The 11539-nt window shown below is 31.9% G+C and overlaps 1 protein-coding gene across 1 annotated transcript; it reads right to left on the bottom strand.

Moving 5' to 3' along the window:
* Positions 1-3147: 3147 nt before the first annotated feature.
* Positions 3148-9195, bottom strand: LOC124844849 (RING/U-box superfamily protein). The gene is made up of 3 exons (XM_047321864.2): positions 8420-9195; positions 6968-7728; positions 3148-3784 (listed from the first exon to the last, which is right to left on the bottom strand). Exons 1-3 carry the CDS (start codon positions 8819-8821, stop codon positions 3403-3405), a joined length of 1545 nt encoding a protein of 514 aa, XP_047177820.1. The 5' UTR covers positions 8822-9195; the 3' UTR covers positions 3148-3402.
* Positions 9196-11539: the final 2344 nt, after the last annotated feature.

The raw sequence follows: 11539 nt of genomic DNA, 5'->3' as shown, positions 1-11539 counted from the left end.
CTATAACTGTCACTAATGAAATGATGACAATATGAGCAGAGCACATAGGAAGAGAAATATTTCATGACTACGTAACTTAATCAGTTCATATATAAAGCAAACAAAAATTGAAATATCGCTAAAATTTTATTTGTAGTATATTTTCAAAAGAGAAAAACAAAAGAGTATAATCAATATAAGATTATAACTTTTTTGATAATTTTGCCAATTTCAAAATTTGAATGTGTAAAAACTAATTGGGTATGTTAAACGAATAATATATATAATATATGTGTGTTTACTTTGAGTAATGTATGCGTATCAAAAACATAATCTGGTTCAGGCATGTGTTGTCGAGAAAAAAAACCATTTTATTGAAAAGAACATATGTCCTGGTAGCTCAGCCTAGCATTACGAGGCATGCCGAAATCGATGTACACCGCATGTAGACAGCAATTGGAACAGTGATACAATTAACTGTATTTCTATAAAAAGAAACACTTTAAAAATGTATTTATATAAATTAACAATTTAAGGATTTCTAAATTATTACTTAATTAAAAATCTGGCAACTTATATTGAAATAATCAGAGAGCAGCAGATCGCGGATTTTGGGGAGTTTGCCGTGGCTTCTGGTGGTGCTTCTTGAAACTCCGACACACTTATCAGAATCCCGTGCCTCACCACATAATTCAAACACGAAAATTAAATCATCGTACAGGTGAAGCCGAGATACTTATATTATTACAAGCTCAGTTTTTTTACTTTGATTTTTTTTCTAAGATGTTTAACTTTTTTGTTAGAGTTAAATTTTGAGATAAAAATAGTAATTAAAAGAGGGAAGGAGAAGGTGTCGGCTGCATAGGTGGAAACGTGGAGAAAAATGAGAGTGATGATATGAAGAAACAAAAACGAAAGAAAAAGAGGAAATGGAGAGCAATAAACGTGACATGACGTGAAAAATGAATGGAAAAAGAAGAAAAGGGAGTGATTGAAAAGTTGACCATAGAGAGAGCAATGAAGATTTTGCACAGTGAAGCAACGTTGTGATGGGAAAGGAAGGATTGAAATTGGACTAGTTGGTTGGGTCTTATCATGTTTCTGCCACGTTTCCTACGTTGGACGCGGTTTCAACGTCAACATTATCAAATTCTTCCAAAATTGTTTTAATCCATTAATTTCAAATCCTTTGACTTCTTACTCCAACACAACCATTGTTGATAGATAATTCCTTTTATACATCCCCCACAATTTGGAACAAAAATGGCAGACCCAACACATAAGTTGCACTTGCTTATCTTATCTTTTTAATTTCTGCGTCACACTGTTCAATTAACATCGAACCATCTCACTTGTGTCACAATCATTAGTGGATTTAATTGTTGAAGACTTTTCTTCAACGTTTCTCTTTCAGATATTTACCACTCACTTTATTTATTTTTTAATATCTACATACTACACTCCACAACAACTAACTGCAACATCAACATGTTTTAGATTAGCTAAGACTAATGCCTTCAATCTTTCATTTACATATAAGATGCCGTTGCAATTAGGTCTCAAACTTCATTAGCACAATACGAGACTTTCAACACATTTTCTCATGTCAAAATATATATAGAATATGAGATTAAATATTAGTGAATGATCTGATAATAGCCTGATAGCGGATGAAACAACATATCCAACAAATAACAAATATCATTAAGATAGGCTCTAACTTAACTCTGATACTATGTTAAGAAATAAACTTTAAATCTAATTCAACTCTACAAAATCGACTTATAAAATGAGGTTTGCATACACAGATAAAAAATAACTTAAAAAAAGGAACATATAGAGTCGAAGTCAAAATTGTAATGAAATGTACACAAAGTTTGGTCGAGAGGATTAGGCGTGATCATTAGTCAAAATTTTCAGAAGAATTTGCAGATTCTATGTTTCCAAGCACTTTCTTTTTTCATTTAACGTGTAATTTGGTGTCGTATGTTTGCTTGTCAAAAATAAGTGCACATAATCATAAATGCTCAATTGACAAATTTACAAGTATACAAACACAATGATAATTAAATCGTTGAACCGGTCACTTCAACGGGTCAACTATACAAATAGTTAATGGGTTTCACATGACTATGTTTGCAAATATTTAACATCATTGTAGTGTATCTAATGGTAAAACTATAAGATAAAAGAAATTTCATGAACATGAAATAATTTAGTTTGGAAGCTAAATTCTGGTTTATCTCAAGCTTTATTACAGTGACCATGCATGTTTTGCTGGTTGCTCAAATTGTAGAGTGTTTCATTTTATTCAAAGGTGGCTTCGCTGTATGTTTGATACACTAGCAACAAGGTCAAATTAACATTACTAGTTTCATCATTGTTGGAGATTGTAATCATCACTCATCCATGATCTATCTCTGTCTTTATTTTCTCATTTTAATGATGTGGTTTGACTGTGTTAAAACATAAGGGTTGTGTAATCCAGCTGCTATATTTTATCTGCATCTACTTTGCATATTTCGATTTTAATGGCGATTCTGGCATGAGTTTCACCTTTAAAAGTGAACAAGTTGAGTAAAGTACAGCTAAAACACCTTACTATTATCTAATAAAGAATTTTTTTGGATTGAGTTTTTCTTTGTGATTCAATTCTAATTATTGATGTTTTCATCAAGAGTCTGACTAGCTTTTATGCACACATTTTCAATGCAACCATATTCCAAGTAAACTTTCTCCATTTTATCACGTGCCAGCTTTAATCTTTAAAAGTAGGATAGGCTAAAAACGTGCATGTCCTATTCAAATTTTTTAGCATTCGAGGAAAATTGCTGCCGACCTTTTTCCATCTAGTTTATTTGGTAAAAAACATCGTGGGTGTGAATGAAAGTTTTAAGAACATGTTAAATTCGTGTAACACATGCGTGTTTCAAGTTTTAATTGTGAAATAGGTGACATTTTGTGTTTGTTAAAACATAACTCGTCCTAAGTTGTAGTCAGCAACGTTTTTTATACAACATTTATCCCTTTTAATTTGTATACCTATCATTTGAATTCTTTTTAATCTTCATGTATATCTTTTTTAATATCATTCCATCTTTGTCAAAGATACAGAGATTGAAAATGGTTAAAAATAATATATATGAGAACTAAAATAGACAACTATCGTGTGAGAAGACTAAAAAAAGTTTGTTTAACTATAAAACCCAACCAAGTAGTTTGTTTAACATTCTTTTCAATAAGAAGGAAAAGGGTGTGAGCAAAATAAAAGTTAATTGACTAACACTGTATTCTTCCCAGTAAAAAAAGAAGCAAAGATGTTTTCACTCCCAAGTTTCCCCTTCTGCAACCTCTCAAAACTTTAGTTGAGATTGAAAGTTGATGAGCTTATTAGGTAGAAAAGTCTATGATCTATCACAGTTTTCATTGAATGTAATCTTCATAGTAGTTGTCACTTATCACAGACACAAATCTCTCTAGCCATGGAAGTTGATGTAGATCCTTCATGGGGTCTACATAGGAATCTGTACAGCGAGGAGGAGACTGGTAAGGATTGTGGTCACTGAGACTGAAACCGCCGGCCAGAAACCTCTGAATCAGCGCAAGCTGTGATCTTTCCTGGTCTGAGTATGCATCCACGATCATGGAGAGAGAGTTGAATGTCTCCCATGCCCATTGTTCTGATTCTTGAAGAGAGTGTGCCACTGAGTTTTCTGAGTTATTTTCATCCCAATATGCACATTGGCATGTTTGTTGCCCTTCTCGGTATTCCGCACCACAAGAATAGCAGAACTCATGACCACACCTGAAATGAAGATAAGTGCACATAAAACTATTAGAAAAGCTTAAAAGCTATAACAGAGCTTGGATAAACTTGTGATAGTGAGATTCCTCCTAGTGAGGCTTTTTCGTTCTCTTTTTGATTCCTCTAGGAACAGAGCTGATAAATCGGGTTGACACTTCATGTTATAGTAATGAAATTTCACCAATCAATCATATCATCATTAACCTAAACATACAACATATTTTAGATCCGAGAACAAGGTTGGAACCAGAAACACACACATCAATCGACTTAAACAAGAAATAAAGACCAATCTATACAGAAAAAGAATCTAATAAAATGGGTCAAAATTTAAGAAATATAAACCGATAAAATGATACTAGTTCTAAGAAAAAAATAATCTTATTATTATCGAATATGGAACTTGATGATGAATCAATAATCTAGTAACAATATGGTATGTTTCATGGAAAATGGAGCAATTGATGATTTGCATAGTTTAATGTATGACTGAGCTGTGAGGCTCTTTTCCTGGTCTAGAACTGATCTGGGTAAAAAGTGTATATCCTTACAGAAAGACCCAATTGATATATTAGTAGTTTATTTCATTGATTTGCACCAGTTTCAAATGAATATCCAACATCTAATTTTTGGTTTGATCATCTTATCCAACTGCCATCTTTTGAATGAAGTGGATGTGAAAAGACCGTGGATTAGGTTAATAATTAGAAGCAAACAGAAAGGGATTAATTGACAGCCCACTGTTGAATGTGATGTGCTACATAATGGAGGAGAGATCTAGAAATATAACCTCCAAAAAGCCAAGGAGAAGGTCCAATTTTGATCCCCTTTTGACCAGAAAGTCTACTGGTTTTTCCAAGGTTTTCATTTAACAAAGATAGAGGTTCATTGCAATAGTCAAGGACTGATGTAATTTAACTGATTCATTTCATTTTGGATTTTAAAAGCAACCAATTATTTTAAACTTAAATTAAGTTTTAAGTTCCTTACAAATTTGGGTATTTTCAATTGAATCCCAATTAATTTTTGTGTTTACTGAATCTTCAAATTTGTTATATTTTTCAATTGAAACCTTGCAGATTAATTTTTCCATAAACACATGGTTGTTATCTTGCTCATGTCATCTTGCTTACTTGTTAATTCCACATGTTAAGAAATGCGAACTTTTGATAGTTTTCAATATCTAATCATCCTATGATACCTAGATACTTCAGAATCAATTGGTTTAATTTCATCCATCCTACCAGCATTTGAATTTGGAATCTTAATCATATAACCATGATCCATCTTAGAGTCCTCAGCCTGCATGTCCCCTTTCTTAGGACTTACCGCTGAATAAGCCTGAAAAACTTACAACTTTGACGCAGAGCCCATCACAAACCCACATGTTAATAGTCTCTAACACCAATAAAACTTTCAAAATCAAGATAACCAAATAAAAGATTGTCTTGGAACAAATCCTATTACGAATTCTAGCAGATTTCAGCTTTGCTTCCAAAAAGCCTTCACTAGCTTTTTTGGATTTCGAAACTACTTTCCAGTCCTAAAACCTGATCCACATCTGCCACCAGGGCTGATCCCTTCCCAATTCCAAATTCATGTAGGAATGTGTTACTTGTGCTGGCCATTTCATATTTTATAATTTTCATAAGAACATTAAACATGCCAAGAAACAAATAGTAAAAGTAGAGATTGGGTTCAAACCCATGAGTCAACCCGACTCACCATGAGTTCGAGCTCGGTTAGGATGAAAAAAATTCAACTTTTTCAAATGTGAATTAAAATGAACCCGGCTCACTTAACCCGTGAGTTAAACAAATTTGAGTCAGGTTGAAGGTAAATTGACCTGTAACCTACCAACAACAATCTTGTATTATTTTTTTACCATTTTTTCATAAGCTTTTTATCATAACTACTTACTACTTCTAATTATGTAGGTTAACAATTTGATATTTTTAAAGTCTAAAATGTTGCTCAATAGTATTTAAATAATTTGGATGTGTAGTTTATTTTTTTGTCAAATTATGCATGTTGACACTGTAATTTTCAACTAGTATCTTTATAATAATGTTTGGTGAAATAGGTTAACAATTTGATTCTACTGTTATAAAAAAAGTGTCAAATCAATCGACTTTTGATTGTATTTTAATAATATATAAAACAAATTGGAAAAACAAAAATATCCTTTAAGTGTGTCAACCCATCAACCAATGGTGGGTTGAACCGGGTTAAAAAATTTCTAGTACACAAAAAGTGAACCGAGTTGAGCTGACTCATTTTTAAATCGAGCCAGGTGAGTTAGGTCGGTCCACTTTGACACTAAGTAAAAGATTAATATGTATTTATATAATAGTTTAAAACAAACTACTCACATCCTTTGCCTGCCATGTGCCACAACCAAACCAATTAGCCATTTATCATCTAACAGACTATATATTGTAGGGACAACTGCGTTTTAGTTTTTTTGCTTCAATTGTTTTAAAACTATTTGGATTTTATTTATTAAAAAAGAAATACAAATTCATCATTCTAAACTATGCTCACATATACGCAATTCAAGCATCCATTATCTAATTGTTACCTAGAGAACCAGATCAGTTTAATTCTGCAGCATCAGCTCATGTATTAAATTGAATACAATCTGAAACTAATACTGAGGTGACAAAATTGCACAGACACACATACGGAGTTAATATAAATATGTTCAGGCCAAACAATTATATTTACTTTATCTCCGTTAAGCTCGGACCTACTATCATTTAGCAGGATCACACTATCAACCAATCTCTCTCTCTCTCTCTCTCTCTCCTGAGCCTAAAAATTGTCACTTAATAATTGTCAGTCTTTATTTAGTTCAAAGTTACAATACATTCAGATTTCAAATGTTCTAACACTCAATCTGAAAATTAACTAAGGCCTAGAGATTACAGACAGTTACATTTTACCTTTCTAGTGCACAGAACTTCCTCATGCATAATCATAAAAATGAAATGAGACACCATAGGCAAACAAGGAAACAGAACTTGCATACAACACTGTTTTAAATAGGCAGATCCCTCTCTCACTGCTTAACATGTAAATTTCTATAATATATTGCTCTACTTTCAATATACTAGTTTGACAGCATACATCTAAGCAGAATTCAGGTTTGCAATATAAATAACCAACAGTTCTGTATCTTACCAGCATGTCATGTGGTAACAGCCTTGAGTAAGTTCAATCACTGTACGACATTGTTGACAACGCTTCCACCTCTTATTTTGAGCAAGACGGTGCAAGGATATGTCAGAAGCATCCCTCTCGTCCTCTGGCAGATTCTGGAATTCTACACAATTCATAGAAGAATGCCAAGGAACCTTACAGTCCACGCAGATGAACCTCTTACAAACAGGACACTCGATACAAGAATTGTCAGACTGACTTGATGAACTTGTCCTAGCTGATAAACATTCATGAGAATCAAGGAGAACAGAACAATTTGGAAATGGGCAATAAATTCTATCTGAATTGTCAATATTGGCTTGGGAAAGAGCTTTCTCCAGTGATTCAAATGAGGTGAATGGAAGAAAAGACCTGCACTCAGTTGCAGAGATGCAATACTTGCACCCTGGTTGAGGGCATTTTATAGGAACTTGAGATGATTGTACTTTACCATCGGCATAGGCCCTCAAGCAATGTGAACAGAATGTGTGCGAACATTTCAGGGTAATCATAATTAGCACTGGCTTGTCATCACAGCAAATAGAACAGTTCTTAAGCAATCTCTCCCCACTTATGGGGAAAGTGACTAGCCCAATAGCTACTTTGGCCAAATGCAGTGGCTGCTCAAGATCAGTAGACGGTATAAGCTTTAAAACAAAATCTTCAAAATTATTGGCAAGTTCCAGAATCCTTTCTCTCAATGCCATCAAAAGAGGCATGTCCATTTTCTTCCCAAATGTTATCTGTCAAAATATTCACATTCAAACGGAAGGATAGTTAAAGACAGGTGACCTGGAAATAGCCACAAAAACACATTAAAGAATCATAATAGGTTTACTCGCACAAGTCAAAATAATGTCAATCAATGTTTCTAAAACAAATTTAGAATGTACGTTATTCTAAATATTTAAATGTTAAACATGCATGAAAAGGTCTTAAACATAAATGAAAAATATTAAAGTCACCTTTTTCAGCTGTTATAGAAAAAGGTAATTGCAGCTCAAATTTAATCATGGTATTTGCTGTTCAAACTGAATCACAGTGTGCCTGCTAAAACGCGTCCCTCTAAAATTTCTTGTATACAGGCTAAAGAAACAAAAACAAAAAGGACACCCAAACAAACAAAAAGATAATAAGAAGTAAATAACAGACATCTCAGGCACAGTATGAAGATAAAAATTAAGAAATGGAAACACCATCCCATGTTTGTGCAAACCCAACAATAGCGCAAGGCCTAAATAATTCTTATCTCAGTGTTCATCCATGCAAGGAACAAGAACACGGAGGTATAGCATGCCAATAGATGTAGATATTTCATACAAGTGATTTCCAATTTTGGCATCCCGTGGTTTCTAGATCTTCATCAATTTATGAAGAGGCCATAATCATATCATAAAATAAACAAATATTGAAATCAAACACTGAAACGCTAACCTGATCATGCAACAACTCGGAATCTGTGAAAGCATAAACCCTGCGGATCTTTTTCCGCACAGCTTCCAGCAAACCATCCAAGAGTGCCAAAGAGTCAACCACAGACTCCTCCGTATAAAAGTCAAGTTTTTTCTGCACCCTTATAGCAGGAAGCCCTGGTGACCTTTCCATTACAACTCCAATTCCAGAAAACCCAGAACTTGGATTTTCAACCCCAGCCATTGACAACCCCTTGAAGAACATTTTTACTGAAAATTCATCAAGCTCGTCCTTCAACCCTCCCACCACAGCCTCCTCAGTCTCTTTCCACGCTTCCTCGTCTTCATCTCCACAACAACTGCAAAACTCATCTTCCTCCTCCTCTCTTCCAACGTTAACACCTAAAACACCCTGATCCCCCATTTCCCCAACAAATCACCCTCGGAACTTCAATTTGCCATTGCAACAATTAACAAAACCCCAGCCCGACCCATCAACAAATCGATCTAAAAGATCTTTCTTTTTCTCATATTACAAAATTTCACATCAAAATAAAATAGCCCTTTTGGGAAGACTGTGAGAGCAAAAAGAAATCAAATAAAAAATGGAGCGAGAGTAGCCATTGACTTTGATTGAACGGTAGGTAACTAAACAATGAGAATAAGAGAAGAGAGAGAAAGGAAAAGGGTATCATGTAAAAGAGATGAAGCTTCGAAATTCCACACTCCTTATCTGGTTAGAATTTGATGTTATTATTCTTTTGAGCAGTGATTCTCAACCAGTGTCTGCAACAGAATAAAAACCCTAATAATCTAAAAGACGACAAAATCATCGGCTTAACAACCCTTCTTACTCGGATTGATTAATATTAACTATTATTTATTAATATTAATTTGACATACCCATCCAAAATAATGATAATTAATATAAAAAACAGCCAACGAGTGCGTGTGAGAGAGAAAGAACAATGCCTTGTTTTCGGCGTATTATTAGTAACTAATATATCATTTAAGTTTGACTTATTCTACAACTTCGATTTATTTTGGATTATTATATTTGGAATATTTATTAATTATATTAATGCTATTTTTATTTAATTCTTATCATTCTTTTCCATTCACCAATACTTGAATCTCAACTAAATCTAGTTCTCTCTTAAACCACATTTTTTATAATTAAAGATTAAATTTGATTTATTACTTAAACTTTGAGACTTTTATGTAGTTTAACTCCTATAGAAAAACAGATTCATGTCAGAAAACTGTTTACATAATTTAAAAACATTATATGGTTAATAATAAATATGATTTATATTCCATTAAAAAAATTTAACCTATGTCCTATTATAAATAGAATTTTTTACACTAGAATTTGTAAAAATACACTTTCTTATAATTTTGTATTGCTCTCGTATGTAATAAGAAAAAATAGTTCATTAATTAAGGCTAAACTTAACATATTTTCTAAATTACAAAAAAAATAACGAAATTTGAAATAAATTTTATCGACGTGAAATGTTTGTCTGGCGTTACGGTCTCTTAATCACAGACGACATAAACACGGTCTTGCATTCTCCTATGTTTGCGGATTCCACTGCATGTACAAAACTGCTATTTCACTTCAATCATTTTATTTTTCTTTTTTATTAAACATATTTTGTAAATTCAATTTAATTCAACTCTATTTAATTTACTTTTATTGCCATTTTAATTGGAATAATGCTCGAAATTAAAAAAATGACACCATATACGAATTAGTTTGGCGTCAAATATCATACCAACGTATAATATAGTTCAGAATATATATATATTTAGTTCTTAAACGAGTTGCTTATAATCTCTTTGTATTCGACTTTTAAATAATTAAGCTTAATAAAAAGTTCAAATGAGTTTATTTAACTTTATAAATAAACTTTAAAAAGTTGTCTTAAAATCTAGAGTAAAACAAACAAGGTGTAACCTTAACTAAGAAACAAAATAAAATAATAAGATTATTAGAGCATATAAAACAAAATACTTAATTTTTTAACATTGAATTTTTCGTACACTTGATCAATACTAATTAAGTGTAAGTAATAATTACAATAACAATATTTTGATCCATTAATTGAGTCTCTCAAACTATTCGATTTATGGTCTTAAAGTTTTGTGGTCCAAGGAAAATATAAATAAGATCTCGTTATATTTAAATATTTTAAAATATGAATATATTATACAATTGTATTTTCAAGAAAAAAAAAATACATATAAATACATGTTTACAAGGTATGCGTGACAATATGAATCGAGGACATACCTAACTTCTTCTTTTTCAGTCTGAGTAAAGAATGAAAAAATATTCAATTTAAAATAAGCAAATTTATGTTTTTTCAAATTTATTTTAGATTTTTCACTTATTTATTTTAAAATTATATTTTTATCTTCATAATTTAACCTTCGTATCTTTGTCTCTCCAGTAAAATGTTCTAACTCTATTATTTTATCTTAAAACCAACATATTTTTCCTAATTAATATATTAATTTTTAGCTTATTTTTTTATAATTTTTGAGATTTCTTTTGAAAGTCGAATAATATTTTTTAACAATTCCTAAATCCAAAATCTGATTTCCTACATCATAATTTATTTTGTATTTTTTCGCAGTTTTTCAAAATAATTTCGAATGCAACACATTTCGATTAACTCAATAATTTGTTAGAAGTCTCCACAAATAAAAACTATTTGTTGTTAGAAGTCTCCCCAAATAAAAAACCTTATGTGAATAGTTTTTTTAGAGACACTAAATCAAACTATGACCCCAGTTATCAAATAAACAAATATATGAAAAAGTCAGTATAAAAATTTAAAAAATAAGCACAAATTATTCACTGATTATGTTATGTTACCAAATACCAACTCAGACATCATATAATATCAAAGTACTTAGTTTCAACATGATTAGGTGACCAAGAAAAAGAAAAAAGGGCCATGATAGATAAAGAACAAGTTTTGGTCTTTTCATCAAAGAAAAGGGTAGCATGCGTTATTATAGAATATGAACACCATCACCCACTTTGATTTCCATAATCACCAACACCATGTTAGCATAAATAGATAAGCAGAAAATACAAATCTTTCTAAATTGAATTTATCACTCTGACAAC

The sequence above is a fragment of the Vigna umbellata genome, chromosome 5 (genome assembly GCF_029865625.1).
Source record: "Vigna umbellata cultivar VRB3 chromosome 5, Vumbellata_1.0, whole genome shotgun sequence".
NCBI classification, from domain to species: Eukaryota; Viridiplantae; Streptophyta; class Magnoliopsida; order Fabales; family Fabaceae; genus Vigna; species Vigna umbellata.
This window is presented reverse-complemented; position numbering and strand designations above follow the sequence as displayed.